This window comes from Vigna umbellata, chromosome 5 (genome assembly GCF_029865625.1).
Source record: "Vigna umbellata cultivar VRB3 chromosome 5, Vumbellata_1.0, whole genome shotgun sequence".
In the NCBI taxonomy this organism is placed as follows: Eukaryota; Viridiplantae; Streptophyta; class Magnoliopsida; order Fabales; family Fabaceae; genus Vigna; species Vigna umbellata.
The window spans coordinates 50,152,652-50,174,448 of record NC_142169.1 but is presented as its reverse complement, the minus strand read 5'-3'; the positions used below and the strand labels follow the sequence as shown (position 1 = coordinate 50,174,448).

At 34.9% G+C, this 21,797-nt stretch overlaps 2 protein-coding genes across 2 annotated transcripts; one reads left to right on the top strand and one right to left on the bottom strand.

Moving 5' to 3' along the window:
• The first annotated feature begins 1,363 nt into the window (after nucleotides 1–1,363).
• Nucleotides 1,364–3,982, top strand: LOC124843179 (6,7-dimethyl-8-ribityllumazine synthase). Its single transcript, XM_047319838.2, has 4 exons — nucleotides 1,364–1,795; nucleotides 1,894–1,989; nucleotides 3,313–3,485; nucleotides 3,596–3,982. The coding sequence occupies exons 1-4, from the start codon at nucleotides 1,495–1,497 to the stop codon at nucleotides 3,788–3,790; spliced, it is 765 nt and encodes a 254-aa protein (XP_047175794.2). The 5' UTR covers nucleotides 1,364–1,494; the 3' UTR covers nucleotides 3,791–3,982.
• A 2,203-nt stretch (nucleotides 3,983–6,185) lies between these two features.
• On the bottom strand, nucleotides 6,186–11,247 carry LOC124843178 (uncharacterized). The gene is made up of 3 exons (XM_047319837.2): nucleotides 10,663–11,247; nucleotides 9,277–9,405; nucleotides 6,186–8,382 (listed from the first exon to the last, which is right to left on the bottom strand). Exons 1-3 carry the CDS (start codon nucleotides 11,059–11,061, stop codon nucleotides 6,817–6,819), a joined length of 2,094 nt encoding a protein of 697 aa, XP_047175793.2. The 5' UTR covers nucleotides 11,062–11,247; the 3' UTR covers nucleotides 6,186–6,816.
• Between the last annotated feature and the right edge of the window lie 10,550 nt (nucleotides 11,248–21,797).

Genomic DNA, 21,797 nt, shown 5'->3' with positions numbered 1-21,797 from the left:
AAAACCCCTCAATGCAAGGGTAAAAACCACGAGTCGTCCAAACTAAAGAAAAATTCACTATGATCAATAATAGGGTACAAAAGAGTCTCCAATAATAACACCAAATGGTGTGTTCAATAAGCCAATTTAAATAAGCACAAATGCTTACAAATGAGAACAAAGAAGATGAAAATTCTCCAAAACAGGGATGCTGGTGCGGGACCGATTTCTCCCAATCTAGACCTCCGATTGACGATCCGAACGGTCAGAATGAAGAACCGTATGGCTGGAACCTACTGTCCAAAAATCAGCTTGATCCAATGGTGAACGACTTCACAGCGATCAAAGCACCATTGCAGGTTTAGGGTTATGCAGGAATAACTTTCTCTCTTTCTTTTTCTCTCACTTGGCTTTTGCCTCTCTTCAAATTACTCTAATGTGCCCAACTAATCTGACCCATCTCAGTTTAACCTAGTGAGACCTAATGGTCCATATTATTTAAGCATATTCTTCACATAGAAAGGAAGCCTAATAATCCAACAAAATTTTCCATCTTATTAGTCTGTTTGAATAAATAACTCTTTCAGGAACATATCATTCACATGCACAATTATCATGAAACTAATTTTGACTATTTAATTAACACTTAAGTAAAAATCTAACCTTAACAAAAGTGAAGAATATTATCTACCCACTTATATGAGTTAGTTCTCTTTACCTAGAGGTAGTTTACTTTAAAATAAAAAACAACTCTCACGCCTAAAGGCTTTCAAAATAGCATAAATAAATTTTTAAATACTCATAAACAAAGTTTCTAAACTTAAACAAATTTACACCTCTATAGTACATATCACTAAAATTTCTTATTTTCTTATTTGATTCTGACATATAGAGTATAAATTTAGGAAAATGAGAATAAGAAAAATGAGAAACTTAAATAGATAAAGATTTTGATTGATATATATGATGTAATTAGAAAATCCAAAATTTTAGAGAGAGAAAAGAAAAATAAACTGTTTTAAACCGATTTACAATTTTTTTATAAAATATTTTAATTTTTCATTTAATTTTAATTATATTATCTAGATGTTACGAAAATAAATATACAAATTATGGTATGCAGTATTTCTTCACAGCAAATAGTACTATGAAGATTGATAAACATAAAAAAAAATGGTACTGTGTAAATTTACAAGCTGTTGTATTTCTACTACAGGTCTTAACTAATCATCTTATAAGTAACATACTTCATAAATATTTCAATATAAAAATATTTTATACACTGAATACATTAAAAATGCATCCTTTTAAAACCAAAGTTTTATATGTACTACGAAGACCACCTATGTTTTGTATTTGCTTGCAACATCAATTCATCTTTCCGAAACCATTTTGATTCGACCCCACGAGCGTGCATGCGACGTCGTTTCAGCTGAGGAAGTGAATCGAGTATCAATAAGAAAATATCATTTCCATCTCTCACAGAAAGAACTGCGATTTGTTCAGGCAAAAAGAATGGCTTTTTCTGCATCCCTTCTGCAATTCAGTTGCGTCTCTCTTCTCCACAGTAATCTGAATAATCCTTCTTCGTTACCTTTCTCTGGGTTCCCCAAATCCCTCTTTGGTTGTGATGTCTCCCTCAAACTCAAAGGGAGTTCAGTGTGTGGGAGAAGAAGATTGAGAGGTGAGAGTGTCAGTGTTCGTGTGAGTGCTTCATTGGTGGAGGCTCCAGTTTTGTGGATTGGAAGAATATGCATCTTCTATGCCCTTCTTAAAGCTGGCTTGGCTGGATCTCAAGCCAATCCACTTGTCTCAGGTGCCAAACCAAATTAATTGATTAAGTACATTGTTTTCATCCGGAATTTGGAAAAAGGCTTCATTTTTATGTGTTGGGTGTCTGTTTCTTTCATTCAGATTTGGAAATTGGGGAGCGTAATGAATCTGAAGTTCCTTCTGGTGCTGCGGACTTGGGTTTCTCTAAATGGGCCCACACCATACTAGGAAAACCAGGTCTGTCCAATTCATGTCTGATGCACTTGCTGCTCCTGATCACTTAGTGGTGATAGCTTCTCATTCAAGTGGAATGTTTGTAAAGGATTTAAGCTGGTTTGATTGTGCTGTGTGTTAACATATGGGGTGAGTTGATCAGTGAGTTGAAGGCTATTCTGATTTAGTGATGATTGTTTAATGGGAATGATTGTGGTTTGAATAGTTTTGGAAGGTAGTATAGGACCCCGTTTGGGTTATTGGATGGTATTATATCTAGGAGCGTTTTGGAGACTTGGTAGGAGGTCATTACTTGGTTTATACTACTTCTTTTGGGGAGTTCAGGGTATCTTATCTCTCTTCCAAGAGTCAAAGACTAATCTCTCAAGGTTAACTGAGACCTATTTAAGAGACTAACATCACTTAACAAATCTTCTTTCGTACACAGATCTGAAGATCAAACATTGACCACATTTATGGTTATCTATCAAACATGTCACACCATGTTGGTGGGTGTTGAGTTGTATAAAACTTGATGCAGTGTTTTGCAGACCAGTGAAATGGGCAACTGAGGAGAAAGGAAGAGCACTCAGAACGATTTCGTATGCTTAAGACATGTGCTCACTAGAAGCAAAGGGTTAAGGATGTTTCCAATGTTTTGTTATTCCCTCAGTCAGTCACTGATGGGGAAGCAAGAGAGATAAGGAAGCTTGATTTGGCCATACATCGGTCCTCGTTCCTTTGGAAAAGTCCCAAGTTGATAGATATCCATATGACCTTCACTATAAAGTTGTTTTCTACCCTTTCTAGTATAAGGGGTATTAGTCTTAATTTCAAATGAGATAGGTTAAATTGGTTTAATATTTATGGTCTTTGCTGACTTGTTACTAATTTACTGGTACTTGTAACATGTTTAAGCTTGAGGGGGGAGTTGGTTGGTTGTTAAAACATTTCAGGGTTTTTGGTCTTATTGTTAGTGGCTTTGGGCTTGTACTAGTAATTCAAGTCCTTAACCTAAATAACTGCATAAATAGTACTACTGGATTAGAAATATTCCAACACCTGTCACCAAGCCTATTATATCTTGTGTGGTATTGTTAGTTGCCTTGTTTTTCAAATAAGATCATGTTAAACATCACTATAAATTTTGACATCTCAGTTATGTTGACACCTCAAAGTCCATCAATCATAGTTGTCTTGCTTTCATTTTCCCTTTCTCTATATCTGTAATTCTCCACACTTTGCTTGCAAAGCCAATGTGTTTCCTTATCTTTGTCTCCTCTCTTATTATTGATGATGTTGTTTCAAAGTACATGTGTTCAGTTATGTGTATTTGTATATGATCAGCAAAGGAAGCTGCTAATGGAAGGAAATTGGTTAGCAAATGGCATCCTACCACAAAGGGTACACTTAGAAGGAACTATAGAGTTCCATCCAAGTCCGAAGGGCGACGAGTTCTTAAAGCTATTGCATCTCTATTATCAGATGATGACCACTTTGTTGATGCCACTTCTCACAAGGTCTTAATTAATTTTCATCAACCCTTTTCTCTTTTCATATGTTGTATTTTTTCCATCATTTGATGTAAGACATGCTTAACTTACATGTTGGTGACGAACAACCATTATAGGGTTGCCAAATCCGAAGGGAAAGTGCACATGGAGAAAGTGTGTGTTGCAACAATGTGAGAGCTCTTTTTGATGAGCTTCCAACTCCACATATCATTGTGGAAATCACCCCTTTTCCTGCTGGACCCCTTACTGACAAGGATTATATTAAAGCTGAGAAACTTGAGAAGACTCTGAGATCTAGTCCTTCTGTGTAATGTGTCTAAGGTGTTCATGTTTTCATGTACATATACTTGCTAGCTTGTAAATACAGACATGATAAACAAAAATTTCTATGCTTTTGAACTCTTCAACATCTTATTTTGAAGTGCATGATAGTAACAAATCAGAGCATGAGTATTTATTTTCACAAGGCACCAGTTATTTCAGTGTCTTCAGTTATCCTTCAACTAGCCTGTCTTCAGTTTTTTCTACCTTTTTCTTTTTCTTTTGGTAATATATTTTTTCCCACTTTTCAGTTCTTTCAATCAGCATAACAGAACAATCATTATGTCAATTTATTGAAGTTCATTACAGTCAAACTTATTTTTAAATTTGTTAATAAAATATATCTATTCCTGCTGCATTAATTTAAAGTATCAGTTCTGGAGATGTGAGAAGGGTGAACCTTATCTTGTTGCTGTAGAAATGCAGCTTGTTAAACTGCTTGGATTAGTTTTTCTATAACAAATTGATAGTTTATTGTGTATATATTGATGATTAACATGTCTATTTCATAACACCTTATAATCAATTTAAAACTCTATTATAAATGATGTAATTTGGAATATAGTTCCATTCAATTTATAGAATTTGGAGAATGGTTCTGAATCAAGTAATTTGAAATATAATTTAGAATATAGTTTTAGATTACGAAATTTAGATTGTGATTCTGGATTAAAATTATATTTTAGATTACATATTACAAACCATTTTATAATTTAGAACTAATGCTATCAAAATGGGTTGGAACATGTGAGTCAATCCGGTTTACCATGGGTTTGGATCGGATTAGGTTAAAAAAAAATTAAAATTTTGATACGGATCAATTTTGAATCCGGTTCATTGAGAATTTACCCAGGTTGAATCCGTGATGAGTCAGGTTAGCTTACAAACCTACTTAATTTTTGTAATAAGTATTTTTTGTCGGATTAATCATTTTATAAAATATTGAAATGGAGGTTGGATGAAATTATTTTTATATGGAATAATTAAACATGAAAAATCCACAAATCTATAATTAGTAATTTAATTTTTATGAAAAAACAAATTTGAATGGCTATGAAGTTATTAAAAAACAAGTGAGTCATTAATAAGTGAGATATATTAGATTGACTTACCAAGTAATCAACCTGTGATGGGTCGGACCGAATGAGCTATTTCCAATTATGTAATCTAAAATAAAAAACATCATTCAGATTATGTAACACTAGCAGCGGTCTCCCATGATCCATCCACCAACCGTAGAAATTGTAGAGAAATGGAATTATTGCCAAACTCTGATGCTTCTTGACAACATTTTGTCCATATATAATGAAAAGAGGTTTTTGTAAGAAAATGTGGTTGAGATATATAATAGAAACAGATATATGGTGTTACTAATCAAATTTTTATTGAAAGTAATGCACCATGTTTGTCATAAATTGAAAACTTATAGTTTTGAAAGTAAGTTGATTACGCTACAATTTTCCAAAACATAAATTTATTGAGATATATAACAAGATAATTTGTTGCATATCTCAACATGATTTGAATAGATACATAGTAAACATATTTTTGTGGTATATTTGGATTAGATAATTTAAATATATAGTAAAAAATATTTTGGTTGTCTATATATAACTAGTTTTCAAACCAACACTCCCACAATTCTATTTCTACTCTATTTTTCATCAATCAAAATAACCAATATTTTCATTCTACTTGTCATGTTTTTCCTTTTTTTTTCCTTACCTACCTATTTCCATTCCCATTTTTTCTCCTCTTTCCTCAAAACACTTTAAAGATTATATACTTTTAATTTTTATAAAAAATGAAGGAGTTTGGAATGTTATTCTTATAATTTTATTAATTAATTTCATGTTGAAAAGCATAAATTCATTGTTTTTTTATATATATTATCGTGCAACATTAATTAACTGCATATATGTTAAACAAAACAAATTACTTAATCATGGGAAATCACTAGCGTACTTGTCTAAAAAAGGTAAAAAATAAAAAACCTAGAACGGAAGTTATTTATTTATCAATGAATGTTAGAGCCTAAAAATAATGATTTTAGAGTTTGAAGTGATAGAAACTAAAGACTTTTTCTATAAAAACTAAACTAAACTAAAAAAATTACTTTAAATTTTATAAAAATGGAAAACTAAATTAAAGACATTTAATTCTGATTGTAAATATTAATGTTAAATAATTAGAATTATAGTTTTTACTAAAATATTTATTATATAAAAAAAACACAAATCGGGGTTTTCTCTGTTCTCTATTAAAAAATAATATCAATGATTATTGTTCAATCATTAAATAAAGTTGCTCACTTTCATTCTATACCTATCTACATCTGCAATCTCAACCTTAGTTTACATTAATTATTACTCATAAAACAAAAGGTCAAAAAACAAAAAATTAATCTCAGTTTCATTATTCTTAGATAAATGGTTCTCATTATTCCAAAGAAACAGTCACAGACAGAGATGACGTGGTCCATCCAAGACTTAAGGTATGAAGTTTTTATCACTTGTGAATTTTCAGTCCTGGGACCAGAAATCATCCTCATGCCATGGTCTACAATCTATGACAAATTCTAAACCACAACTAAGACAGAAAATCAAAATGCTGAAAAGATAAGCTATCGTCTATACCTTAAAATGATTTGGTTTCCCTGCATCTTTGTCCTCAGACTTAAATTATACACTACAAGCAACGTGCTTCTCGTAACTTATATAGAATTCTACACAAAATGAAGCAAGGCCGTTCATGATAGATATAAGCGAGGCAGTGGCACAAGGGGGTGAAAGATCATCTTTTGAATGCTTTAAATATCAGTGGTGGTGATGAACTGAAACATGGTCAAAGTCTGAGGCAGCAAAAGTGCATTTATTCATGACCCCCCATCATTTCTGAGCAGTTTTTTTCTGGCAGCAGTAGATTTGTACTCTTACAATTCAAAACAAAACTGCTGCTTCTGGGTCCTTCTGCAGTTATACAGGTGAGGAATATCTGCCTATGCTCACATTACATTCTAAATCTTCTGTTTAAGAACATGGCGCAACTGAACCTTCTGGCTTTCCATCCTAGCCTCCAAAAGTCTGGCTTTCAAACTACTCTTCTGCACAGTGCGAGGAATGCACCCTTTCATGCCTCGATTTTGCAGATTTGCTGACTCGGGAGAACTGAACTGGATCAGAAGTTCTTGGGGGCTTAATCCACCTTTGTCAAGTCCCCAATCAGGAGACATTACGCCTCCGTTAGATACCCTTCCATTTGAAAGCCTTCCATTCATTCCTTCCACAGAAATTATCTTGTAATTATCCCCACTGTTTGGACCAGACCTCCAAAGCCTTGCAATGGAGGATACCTTCTTGGATTGCTTAGCTGGTACTGAAGACACTTCACTAATTTCAGTTATTGGGGTCTCTACACCAGCATTGTCTTCCCATTCAAGCACACTCCTCCCTGAGGCATTACTTTCTCGAAGATTCTTTGTCACTGACAGGGTACTCCCTTCAGGTGAACAACTTGATCCTTGATCCTCAACATGGCTCACCGTTTCCCATCCACTTTCATCTTCCTCAATATCGCCATTGTCATCAATAAATAAATTAGAACATCTTTGAAAGTTATCCTTACTAATCAAGTTGCCTTCAGGACTCACTGTGTGAATCTTTGACGCATGACTTACTGGAGAGTAAGCAACACATGATTCAATATCCTTCTCGTTGGGTTCAACGAAATTTAAATCTTCAAAAATGGAAAAAATATCATCTGGATTAGCTGGCTCATACGAAAATTCCTTGATGTCTTGAATGTCTACAGCAGCTGCAGCCTGTTGAAGTGACCGTGCCTCTTTCATATCCTTTGCATTTGGGTTCACATTCATTGATTTGACAAAGGTTTCCAAATCAGCAATCAATTTATTCATCTGTGAGTACTTTTCATCAAGTGCAACTTTGGCATCAATCAATTTCATATGAACACGCTCTTCACGCCATACTTCAGCCATCTGCAACATCTTCCTCTCCTCTTCCACTTCTTCCCTAAGTTTCATAGATTCCCTCTTCAGTGCTTCAATTTCAGCCTTATCTTCTCCAATTTCCTTAGCAAGCTCATCACAAATTTCCTCAATTAATTCTCTGGCCTTCCTTTCCTTTTCATAATCCTGTATGTAGCGTTTTGCTAATAACTTGGTATCAGCTAACTCATTAACCAGCCTGGAATTGACAATTTCAATCCTCTGGCGGCTTTTCCTTTCTCGACTCAACTCTGATTTAATGTCATCAACATAAGCACGAATTTTCTCATGCTCTTTGCTTCGCCATGAGGCCCTCTCTTCACCCAATTTCTTCAAGAAATGTTCAAGTTTCTTTTTGGAGGAGTGGCGCTCAGTCTCAAGCTCCTGAATCTGTGCACGAGCCTGCTCTAGTTCAGCTTCAAGAGCAGATACAGCAGAAGCAGTATTAACCTTTTGGTCAAGAAGTTTCATTTGACTGTAGATATTTTGCACCTCATCTGATGTTTTTAAACAAACAGGATCCCACTTTGTTGCACCCTCCATTGCAGTACTTGAAAACTGGAAAGGCGGCTTGAGCTGAAGAAGAAAATAGAAAGCTTAGAGATGTAATTGTTTATTCTTTCACTTGGGGAAAGTAAAAGTGAGACACTTTTAAACTCTTTCCTCAATCAGAGAAGCTTCCTATCACGGCTGATATTTTTAATGATACTTTCACTACTCTGGTTTGTCCAACAATATGCATAAGTTTTGGTCATGCATGTTTACAAAGAAAATTACATATATACACAGTATAGATCTAATCAACACTTGATCTCATGTATAAATCTCTACTATCAATAGATCTATCTTCTATATCATATCGGTTTATTTGTTTATAAGTTCAAAGGGGCGGGTCTGTTACCTGAGTGCTGGACATATTCAATTTTCACAATATTAGTTCATGACCGCATGTTGCAGTAATATTCTCAGTTTGTTTTGTAACTATATTATATAACCTAACTTAGTGACATAAAAACCTTTAGACCAAAAGATAGACTAATCAAGTTTATTTGCTAATATGATCAAGGGCTGTGCTAGTAGAAATACTTCCACTTCCCAAATTATATAGGATTAAGGAGCTTTTAAAGAGGGATTGAGTCGTGGATATCTGGTAACTATAGAGAAGCAAGTCTGCAGCTAGTCTAGTGTTCTTGCACATGGCAAATTCAGGCAGAAGAATTAAAATCTGCGATGATCAACCTAGTGTTTTATTAATAGTCTTCTGAAACATGTTTGTAATGGGACCACTGGCAATTTGTCTATTGTTTTTGGAAATTAAAGCATTTGAAGAACTGACAAAGGAGCAAGACCATGATGCCGGAAAAGGAATAACAATTCAGTCTGCACTCTATATATCAGGTGTCGCTGTATAATCTTCAGTTTTCCAGAGCCATTATCATATTTGTAAGTAATAAACAAAAAATATAATACCTCACAAAAGTGTCTACCCGTAGTCCCTGAAATGGTACGAGGACTTTGTGATGGATTCTTGATAGCAGAACCATGCATCATGCCCTTTTGATGGCTGAGAAATTGATGGTCTACATGGCCAGTTCCATGCTGCAGAAAAGTGATATCAGCTCTAAACTAAAGGCGAAAAGCTATATACATTATAATGACAACAAACTGCCAAATTCTGAAAATAAAGACAATAATTACTTAACAGTGGCATGCAATGAAAAAGAACAATTCTCTAACAATACAACAATGCATAGATAATGAAGAATACAAATTACAATGATGCACATTTCACATAACAACAAGCATTGAAAACAGATCAATTGAAAATGCAAACATTTACAGGACAGTACAGATAATAAACAACACTTATAACATAAATCCAATCATCTTGACAGAAAAACCCTAGTCAAGTCATTTCTCCAATTATTACCAAGGACAATAATGAGTTCTGCAGTAGACCAAAAATCAATCATCAGTCAACTACACAACACTTATTTATTAGGCTTGAAATTAATTTCTTTTTCCTTTCATTTAAGGCCATGAATTACTCCAGTACCAATCTTTCCGTTCTTGCATAACGTCCCCCATTAGTTATCAATCATTTATTCATTGCTGGTTGCACTTAATGAACTTCAAACATTTAACACAACTCAACAACCAATAAAAGTTTTAACAAACTATCAAAAGTACTAATACCAGAGAGAGAGAGAGAGAGATGAAGGGAGGGAGGGAGTAAATCATTTCAATTTCAACAAAAAGCCTACTAAAAAGACTTTCATCACACAAAAAGGAACATGCCGAATAATGAAAATAATGGATTCACAGAAAGGTCGAACCTAAAACTTCAAAATTAAGCAACAACAAAATAAGGAAAAAAGATATGAGAAAAGACTTACTTTTAGTCCAAATTTAATTACAAATACGTCACCCCAATTTCACTTTATTATTTATTTTCAAAAACTTGCATAAAAAACAATAAAAAGTAAGATAAGAAAAGAAAATAAGAGTAAACAACCTATGCCCTAGTCAAGAATTTTCAAAGTCATAGTAGCAACTATAAAAGATGTTTTAAAAGATTCCTGATTGAATTACGATGTAAACGAGTGTAAATAATTTATGAAAACAAAAACAGTAAGCGGTAGAAAAAAATTCTGGAACTCAAAATTTCAATCAGAATCCGCAAATGCAAGTAAGAAAAACATAAGCTATTTTCTGAAATCAAATTTTCAACCAGAATCCGCAAATGCAAGTAAGAAAAAAAAAACATTTTCTAAAGCTCCAAAGTTCAATCAGAATCAGCAAATGCAAGTAAGAAAAAAACAAGAGAACGATCACAGAAAACAAAGAGGGTTTTACCTCAACAACTCCCAAACGATCTTCACCGATCTTTCTCAAACCCCTTCGCCTTCCGCCATCGCCCGCCGCCGTTTCCGGCAGCTGCAGCCGCCATAGTGCAGCAGCGAGCTTCCTCACCGACACGGCAGCGGGAGGCGGAAGTTCCTTTTCCCTGTCGAGCTCCTCGAGCGGATCACCGCCACCGCTGACGCCGCCGTGGATCTTCCACTTGGACAAGGGGGTTTCTGGCCTGCTCCGTTTTCCAGCCGAAGTTCCGGCGAGCCGCTTGAGGCGAGCTGGAGTTCGGGGATTCCGGCGGGATGGCCGGCGGTGCGGCTGGAGATCGGAGTCCGGTGAGGGAACTGCAATGGTCGACGGGAATGGGCGCGGGGCGCGGGTGGTCTCGCCGGAGATCTTCATCGGCGCCGACGAGTGTTGGCCATTAAATGAAGTGTTGTGGGAACTAACGCTTCAAAATAGAGAGAAAATGTGAGAGAGTAAGGGTTCGTTGAAGGTTTGGTGAAGATTTGTGAACTCTGAGAGAAAGAGAAAGAGAAAGAGAAAGAGGTTAATGTTTGTGTTATGTGTGATGAAAAGAAAAATCTGAAAGTATACTGAGAGAGTAAGAACAGAAATATACGGTATTGTGAGGGTCTTCGTGTATTTTTATACGGTCAACGTATCTCTGCTACACTCTACTTTACATGTCTCTCCAAATACTACTTTTGTACGATTTCTACTTCTTTTTGGTGAATGGTCATCTCAGTTTCTTCAGACTGTATTTTTTGTATTAATGATGAATAAAGTTTTTATTCCTTTGTTGGAGTTTATAAAATAATAGAAAAAAATCATAATAATATTTATTTGATATGAATTGAAAATTTTATTTTATTTTTTAAATATAAGGTTTCCTTTCTTTTTAAATAGGGTTTCCTTTATTTATTTCTTAAAATATATGTTATCTTAGAACTTTTAATAAAAATGAATTGTAATATTTTCATCTGTAAGACCCTTGATATTTAGCAAAGATAATTTCTGACATCCTCACCATTAATGCACGCCACATCATTTCTCAGCCATTAAAACTCACTACCTAATCTGATCCCCTCCCTCTCTAGCATACACGGAAAGCCACGCCCATCATTTCTCTGAAACATTAAAAACGTACCAAACACTGCATGCACACACGCAACCTGTCGCGGGAGAAGCTTCCCATTTCAGAGTTGGTGTGCAGGTGTCAACTTGGGAGACGTTCGTTCGAACGAACGTGAGTTTAACACAAATAGAATTTTTGAAAACTCTCTCTCACCTGCACCATTCATCTTCTTCCCCAGAACCCAACCTTTCGTTTTCTCCAACTTCTCTCTAGAAACTCTCACCTTCTCTTTACTGTAACTCATCACCTTCTTCTCCGATCACGTTTCAGAACCGTAGGAACGTTCCTGGCACCGTGAGCTTCAATCCGAACCGAACAGATCCTAGTTCTGTAATCGGTAAGTCACTCGACTCTGGACGTTGATCTGAACGTTTGTTCTGTAGTACATGCAAACTAAGATTCAGTGCAGGCATGGGGTATAGGTCTGAGTTGTTTCTGATTTCTGGTGTTTTAGATTTAGGGAAAGTTGTTGAGCGAAACCTGAGGGTAGAACGCTGTTAGAGGTCAAACAAAACCTTGCTTTTCGGGAGTACACTGCTATCCAGGTAAGGGAAGCTTAGTAATTTAATTTATACTTGTATGTTGTATGTAAACATGATATGAACTGAATGTATGAGATGTATGTCGATTGAGTATGCATGGTCGAACGTTGCTTTACTGAATGAATATGATATATGTTGGTTGAAATGTATGATATGAGTGATACGTATGAATACGAAATATACATGCTTAGGAACGAGAGAATGTAAGTGAAACTTGAATATCAACTTCCCTATGATAACGTATGTCCGACATTAAACGGTTCTCGACCGTTTGGTGTTCTAATAAACTTCTTTGAATTGGAATACTTTCATTGGGAAGGGTTCTGGTCGAGCACCCTTGTAATTCAGATCATTCATCTGTGTCGACCGACAGTGTCGAACCCCCTTGTAATACAGATCATTCATCTGTGTCGACCGACAGTGTCGAACCCCCTTGTAATACAGATCATTCATCTGTGTCGACCGACAGTGTCGAACCCCCTTGTAATACAGATCATTTATCTGTGTCGATCGACAGTGTCGAGCACCCTTGTAATTCAGATCATTCATCTGTGTCGACCGACAGTGTCGAACCCCTTGTAATACAGATCATTCATCTGTGTCGACCGACAGTGTCGAACCCCCTTGTAATACAGATCATTCATCTGTGTCGACCGACAGTGTCGAGCACCGTGTTAATACAGGTCGTTCATCTATCTGGTAGTCAGTATTACTTTATTCGGGAACGGGTTAAATTCTTCAGTCTCGTTCCTCACGGTTGTCCTCGTTATAAAGAGGGCTGAAAGTTTAATTATTTACATACTCGGATTGAAAGACAAAAATGAAAATAAAAGTGAAAGATTTTGAATGATGAACATGATATGGGATGATTAAACGTTTATGAATGTTGTACGAGCGTTCCAGGGAGGAACGACTCACATATGTTGAATGTGGAATTTGGTAAAGTATGACTGTGGTTAGCTAATGCTGGCTTGGTCCATCCTGATATTCCGTGACACTCGTCTTCACTTAGAGGAGAGTGGTTCATGTGTGGGAATGGCAGGAGGTCCTTAGTCCATAAGTTAACATGGGCGACGTAAGAACGGACTAACCTCGAGTGGCAGCTGTTGAGTGTATCCCAGTTACTACACCACTCGGGTGCAAGGACGCCTGTAGCTACACAGATCATACAGTCCGGACGGTCCGTCTAGAAATAGTTGTTGGATATTTGTTTATTTATTTATGTTGAATCATTCTGGTATGTTTGACTGGATTGAATTGATACTTTAATGTATGAATTAAATTACATAAGCTTACCCTGTGTTCTCTTCTTTGTGTTGTCGATTGTCTTTGTACGTCCGTCTTGTCCTTGCGATGATCATCCATGTGGATGGGAGCAGATGGAAGTGAGCTGCTGGAAGAGGCGCTGGCAGAAGAAATTTCGGAAGATGTTGAATCGGTTGAAGTAGGGATTAAGGTCGAGCCCTAGAGTGCTCGACATGTAGTAGCTGATAGTATTTTTTTTTGTTTAGTCTTAGAATTTGGATACCGTCGGCTACATTACTTTTTTTTTTATTTTAAAACGTTCGACGTTTTGGACCTCGTATCTTTTTGTAAAGACTGCACTGTTTTAATGATTAATGAAATTAATTCTGATTATGGTTATCACTATATTTTGGGATGTTACATCATCACATTAAAAAATTTGATTGATAAGACATAAAATTGAACTCTAAAATAGCTGTTGTCAGACCTCATAAAAATGCACCCAAAATCCCTCCTGTTAGGATCATTAAAAACGCACCCAAAACCCCTCTGAACGGACGCCAGGTGTCAAGCAACGAGGATCAGAAATCAGATAGTGGGATGCAGGTGTCAGCAGATGAGCGGACGTTCGTCTTAAGCAAAACTGAGTTTTTAGAAAAATCACGTCCCACTCTCTACATGCATCTTCTCCCCATCTTCTCCCCCAAACTCTGATCTTTTCAAATTCTCCTCTTTCTCACTAAAAGTTCTCCCTTCTCTCTAAGAAACCTTACCTTTTCTCTTCTCTGATCATTATTCAGGCACCGTAGAAGCGTTTCCGGCGTCCTAAACTTCAGTTTGAACGAATCGGCTTCGAGTTCTGAACTGGTAAGTTGTCTCATCTTTAGTCGTCCGTTCTCTAGTACATGCAACTCAAGTTCTGGTTGCACGCTGTCATCTTGCCTGAACCAATCTTGGTTTTCTGTAACTTGTTTTAGTTTGAAGAGTTGGTTGAGCGTTGAGGGTAGAAGAAATCGTATTTCCTCGAACTGAGTTTTGGTCTGTAGGACGTTCGTTCACACTAGAGGTAAGGGAAGCTTATTTAATTTAATTTTGTATGTTTTACTGTGCTGCATGTACGTTCTTTGAGTTGCATGAAGCATGATTTTGTGGTATTTGATTATTTGATATATGATAATTATTATGAGCTGATGTATGAGGAATATGAAATGTGCTATGATATAAATGTATGAAATTATAAAGTTATATGCTGAGAAATGAGTTTGAATGTAAATGAAATCTGAATATGAACTTTCCCTATGATAATGTACGTTCGTCATTGAACGGCCCTTGACCGTTCGGTGTTTCTAGTCATCTTGTTTGAAATTTGATTCTTTCATTTGGAAAGAATTCTAGTTGAGGGCGAGCGTCTTCTTGTGATAATACTATGCTTGAGCGTTCGGTCAAGCGTAGTTGCATCTGAGTATTCAGTGATAAACTTCATTATGGTAAACATATGTATTTGTATATTTAGTTATTCTTAAACACTATCTCCCTCGTATCTTATTACATTATTGTTATTCATGTTTCTATTATAAGTTTAATTAGTGATCGGTCTCACACCAAGCACTCGTAATGAGTGGTGCTCGGTCTTATACCAAGCGCCTGTACTCGTTTATAGTTGATCAATCTTGAGAAAATAGCGTTCGTCAAATTTTCCGTAGAATTTCCTTTTATCGTGTTCAGTCATTGACTAGCATTGGGTTTCTGTATATGAACTATTCTAAGTATGGTTCTTTAACGTCTTGACGTGTCTACATTCATTGTCTCTGGCTTACAGTCTCCTTACTAGATAAATTCTTTGAGTGTTGGTTTGAGCTCACGAGAGTCAGTTCATTTAACTGATTCATGTTGCAAGTAACGTTCGTCATATATGGTATAATAGTACTCGGTTTATTTCTAAATCAAATAGTAACCCTCTTGGTCTTATTCTATTCTGGGACGGGAGATTTCTCGGTCTCGTTTCTAGTGTTCGTCCTCGTCCTGAGTGAGGATTAAACGTTCGGTATTGGATGCTCTTAGAATTGGTGATAAAGATGAAATTAAAATGATGGATAATAAAAGATGAAGAGTATATGAGATGGATGAAAGATTGTGAATTTTCAACGAGCGTTCCGGGGAGGAACGACTCATGAATGAATATTGAAATTGTAAAGTATGAACGTGGTAATGCTTAGCTGGCGGTTCATCCTGATGTTCCGTGAGTACTCGTCCTCACGTAAAGGAGGGTAGGTCATGTGTGGGAACGTCAGGAGGTCCTAGTCCTTAGGGGTACTTTGGACATATAGGACTAACCTCGGGTGGCAGCTGATGAGAGTATTCCAGTTACTACATCACCCGGGTGCACGAACGTCGTAGCTACACAGATTTCATACAGTCTGGACAGTCAGTCTAGTAATAGGCCTTGTTTGAAACGAATGTTGAAATGTATTTGATGTGTTTGAATATGCGAAATGTATGTGTATACTTGAATTAAATTACATAAGCTTACCCTATGTTTTTCCGTGTTGTCTCGTTTTGTACGTCTGTCCTTATCGTTGCAATGATCATCTGTGTGGATGTGAGCAGAAGGAGACGAGCTGCTGGAAGAGGCGCTAGAAGAAGAAAATTTGGTAGAAGTAGAAGTGAAGACCGAACAATAGGACTTTCGGTCAGTAGTTTAGTTTAAGTGTAAGGTGGTCACCTTTCTTTTGAGTTTATTTGGCCGCTCGGTAAGTCCTTTTGTAAACCGTTCGGTCATGTTTGTTGTTTCGGCATAGTTTAAGCGAGTAACTCTTTTGTAAAGGCCGTTCGGCCAAGAACTATACGCTCTTGTAAATTTTAAGACTGATCTGAATTATGATTAATTGTAATTATTCTATCATATAGTTTATTGTTGTATTTTTGGGATGTTACATTAGTGGTATCAGAGCAGTTTTGTTCCTTAAAGAACATTGTAGGTTATGAGTACACTGTGTTTTTGTTGTGTGCTTAACGTTCGTTTGATGAGTGATTTTAAACTCTTTGAACTTAACTAACGCTTGTTTTCTCTACTTCTCAGAGAACAAATGGCACCCAGACCTCCCCCTCAACCTATCGACCGTGTTGTATCCGACAACACAAGACTATTGGAATCAGTGATAGAAGCGCTCCAACAGCAGAACACTGCCTTGGTGCAGCAGAATACTACCGCTTTGCAGAGTTTGGAAGCCGCACGTGCTAACTCCGAAGCGACCCAGAGACAGTTGATGGAAATCATCGCGACCACAAGGAACACATCTGGAGCGTCCACTTCCAACGCTACCCATCAGGCTGAGTGGAGTTTAGAGAATTTTCTCCAACATCACCCTGCCAAATTCAACGGGAAAGTTCAACAAGTTTCAACATATACACAATAATTATTGAGTAAGTTCACATAAAACTTGTACTTGATATACGATGAAAGTTTCTTATATATAATATACATAATTACTTTGACAAATTGTTAGTGCAAAAACCTTTTTGGACTTCTCATCAAATGGTATTTTCATTTACTTTATTTCAAATTTGAATATCTTAATTGTATAATGGTTTCAATATTTAATATTATCATTATATTCAAACTAGGCGAATCTACTTGTCATGTAATTAACAATTGCATCATTCATATAATCCATGATCATTCAAATAATCCATATCTAAATATTAAATTATTTATTAGTGTATAACCCTTGACCTTTTAATAATAAACACAAAAATTATCTAAAAAATACAATTAAAGACAAAACATAACATTCTAAAGCTCTTTTAAACAATAAAACATGTCATATAAACAACAAAATGTTTGAATTAGATATTAGCATTTAAAAAATATAATCCAGAAACATAAAGTATGCACTTTAATGACAAATTATTGCTTAAGTAATGAGGATTTTTATTTGAGTGATATCATTTAGTAAAACATAAGAGGTATTTAGTTTTCTCTTTACTTGAATAACTCGAAATAATAAGTTTTCACTTGAGTGATATTTTGTCATCTAAGAAAATAATGTTGCTTTAGTGTAAACTTTAGATTTTGTGTTAACGATTGGTAATGATACAAATAGAGATAGAATGAACAGAGAGATTGAGAAACTGAGAGTTATTTCTTATTAGTAATGATATTGGTGTACAAGTGTATATAAGTTGTAGAAAGTATAATACTGCTAACTAACAGTATGTGACAATTATTACAGTTGAGGAATATTGGATTAACTCAACACAACCCCTTAATCCAAATTCTCAAAGGATTTTACACCTAGTAGGCTTCTTAATTTTACAAATATGTTTTGTCTCATTAGGTAAAGACATCAGCAATTTGATCTTCATTAGGACAATATATCAGCTCCAACCTTCCTTTGCTGACTTGATCTATCAAAAAATGAAATTTTGTTTCAATGTGTTTACTCCTTCCATGAAAAACTGGATTTTTGGACAAACTGATAGCAGATTTATTGTCTACTAGAAGTTGTATAGGTTTCCTACACTCTAGCTTCAACTCATCAAAGAGTGTTTCCAACCATACACATTGACAGGCTATTTCTGCAGATGAGATATATTCTGCCTCACATGATGAAAGGGCAACCACGTTTTGCTTCTTAAAGCACCACGAAGTTGGTGCTCCCATGTATTTGAACAAATAGCCAAATGTGCTTCTCCTACCAACCTTATCACCACACCAATTAGAGCCACACCATACCTCTAGAACTTCTTCAACATTGGCTGTCATTTTAGGAAAGAAAAGACCAAGGTCTGTTGTCCCTTTCAGATTTCTCAGAATATGTTTGGATGTTATCAAGTGTGATTGCCTTGGATCACCCATAAACCTACTTATCAAACCAACCCCATAGCTAATGTTGGGTCTGCTATTACAAATGTATCTGAGAGATCCCACAATTTGTTTATACAGAGTTGCATCCACCTCCTTTTCACTTGCTTGATCAATTAAATGCAGGTTTGCCATGACTGGTATAGGAGCGTTGTTACAGTTTTCCATATTGAACCTCTTTAAGACTTCATTTATATATCTCCTCTGATGAAGAAACATTCCACCTTCCGTCTGCACAAACTTCAATCCCAGAAAATAACTCAGATTGCTAAGATCTGTCATCTCAAACTCTTCCTTCATTCTTCTTTTAAACTCTTTAATCTCATCTTTTGAATCTCCAGTCACTATCAGATCATCTACATACATGCAAATTATTAGAGTACTCTGCTCTATAACAAATTTTACATAGATTCCTGATTCCACAATACATTTCTGAAATCCAAGTCTGATAAGCAGTGAGTTGATGTGATTATTCCAAGCACGAAGTGCTTGTCTAAGCCTGTATAAGGCTTTATTCAATCTGTAGACTTTCTGCTCCTCTCCTTTCTTCACAAAGCCTGGAGGTTGTCTCACAAAAACCTCTTCTTCTAATGGCCCATTCAAGAAAGCTGACTTCACGTCCATTTGGCATATTTTCCAGTTCTTAAAACTGACCACTGCCACCACTAGTCTCACGGTTTCAAGCCTCGCTACTGGTGCAAATACATCTATAAAATCAACTCCAGGCTTTTGTAGAAAACCTTTTACATTCTTATCACAGGCTCTCATTGCATTCACTATGACCTGTATCCTTCCAATGTATTCTACAACTATTTCTTGCTCACTCATGCACAAAAGTCCATATTGCCTCTGTACAAATTGTAATCTAACTTTCTTTACTTTTCCATAATTACCATAGCCTTCTTGTAAGATATCTCATACCTCCTTTGCCGAGGTAGCTTTTGAAACTTTCTGAAATATCGTAGCAGATATGCATTGATTTAAAAGCATTCTAGCTTTGCAATCCAATCTCCTATTTTCCTTATATGACCTCTTCACTTCATCTGTATCATTCTTTGAAGGTTCTTTGAAACCTTTCTTCACGATCTCATTCACTTCTTGGAAACCAAGAATTTTATCCATTTTGACACACCAATCATCATATCCTTTTTCGTCAAACACCGATAGGTTACTTGGAATCATCCCTCCAGTAGCCATCAAAACTTCTCCACGAAGCTCTCTTCTCTTCTTGATAGGTTTTCTGGAACCTCACACCACACTTCTAATAGGTTTTCGCAACCTTGCTCTACCACTGTTAATTATTGGTAATGATACAGATAGAGATAGAATGAACAAAGAGATTGAGAAACTGAGAGTTATTTCTCATTAGTACTGATATTGGTGTACAAGTGTATATAAGCTGGAGAAAGTAAAATACTGACCTCTTAAGTTACATCCATTTTATCAATAGGTCAACGTAAACTAGATAAAATAATTAGTTTAAATTTTTCAGTTTCACTTTTAATCATTCAAAAGTTCAAAACTACTTCGGTTAATTAATTTTACAAAATTTCACGATTTAACCTTCATCATCAATTCATATGTGAAAATTTTACAACTCAACACATTGTCTCAATTCTCAAGACTTAGTAAAAAACCAAAACAAAACCTGAGTTCTAGGGTTCAAAACAAAAAATCTCTCCGCACTCAAACTATCATACAAAATACAACTAAATTTCAAGCATTAATCTATACAAAATCAAATCATCATACATGACTTAAATTAAAATTTTGAAAAAAATCGGTTTTTTTATCGTAATCTTCAAAATAATTGAGTTATAAAAATATGATAAGTCAGTTGTACTAAAAAGTCCACTAAATTTTTAAAGGAATAAACCTAATAAATAAACATTATAGAACTAATTCATCTTGTCACATTTGATTGTATATGCACAAACAACAACTCACATGATGTTAATTAAAGAAAATATAAATTTAAATTCAAAAGAGGGAAAGCTCACCTTAAATGAAATTTTCATTACACAACCCAAATTTATTCTTTATTATATTATAAACATAAAAAAATGAAAACAAAAGTTCTTTAAACTTTTAACAAAAAATAACATAAAACAATTTAAAAAATAAAATAAAATAAAATAAGAGACTTAAATAACTTACTATTATTATTATTGTATTTATAATCTTAAAATTAGACTTAAAAATTTCCTTTCTATTTAACTTTAATACTCTCTCATCTTAAACTCATAAAACAAATTTAAAAATTTACTGAAACAAATTTACATACGTGTCTAAGTGGATAAATTAAACTTAAACATAACATTGTTGTTTTGAGTAACCAAAATTGATTAATACTATAGATATGTTAAGTCTCAATGTTCTAGGATGTGTATTGTATGTCCCACCAAACTTCAATAGGTTTTGAAAAAATTTCTCCACTCACAATTACATTGCTGTCTATTACTGAGTGAATCACTTAATTAGCATCACCATTGACTAATTGTATGTAATACTATTAACTAATAACGAGGCTTTAATGCAATTTGATTTTTTTTTGTTTCTATTAAAGTTCTGGATGCACTCTTAACCTTTCTTAAAAAAATTCAAATAGATGTCTCTTTTTTAACTTTATTTATAATTATAAGAGAAAAAAATTTTCCTTCAAAGAGAGAAATTTTTGTGAAGTTGAGAGAAAGATATTTCTTCCATCATATTTTCCCCAAACAAATTATTAAAATACAATACTTTTATCTTATTTATTACTAAATTAATCCACAATAATTATATTATATTATATTATATATATTATAAGAGTATAGAAATTTGTGTTTTATAATTGATACTATGTTTAAGATAGTAATATTTGATTATTTTAATAATAAAAATTTAAAATATAAATAAAATCTTTGTAAACGAGTTTTATTATTTTAAAATTACATCATCACTCTAAACACCTTTCTTTTAAAGTTTTCTTCCTTTTTCTTTAGGTTTTCTCATTGTTTGTTAATCTATTTGAAGATTGAAGACTGTTGAGGTGATCTTTGTGACGAGCTCTTCACTTTTGTCTGCTTAGTTTTTTCGATAGAATAAGTTAGTTTTCTTTTTCATTTTTCTTTATTTGTTTGTTCTTCATCCACATGTGACCATTTTTTGCTCGCATATGACTCTTTTTAGCTCGCATGTAGGATTTGATTTGTTTTCTTTAGTATTTGTTGATTGGTAGTCCTATGTCTAGATCATGTTTGTTTTGTTCATAGGGATAGATAGAAATTTTTGTGTCTTTGGAGGTGTTTTTAGGGTTCGTGAGCAGTTGGGTTTGTCTTTCTGGTAAAAGAAGTTAATTGCACTGTTA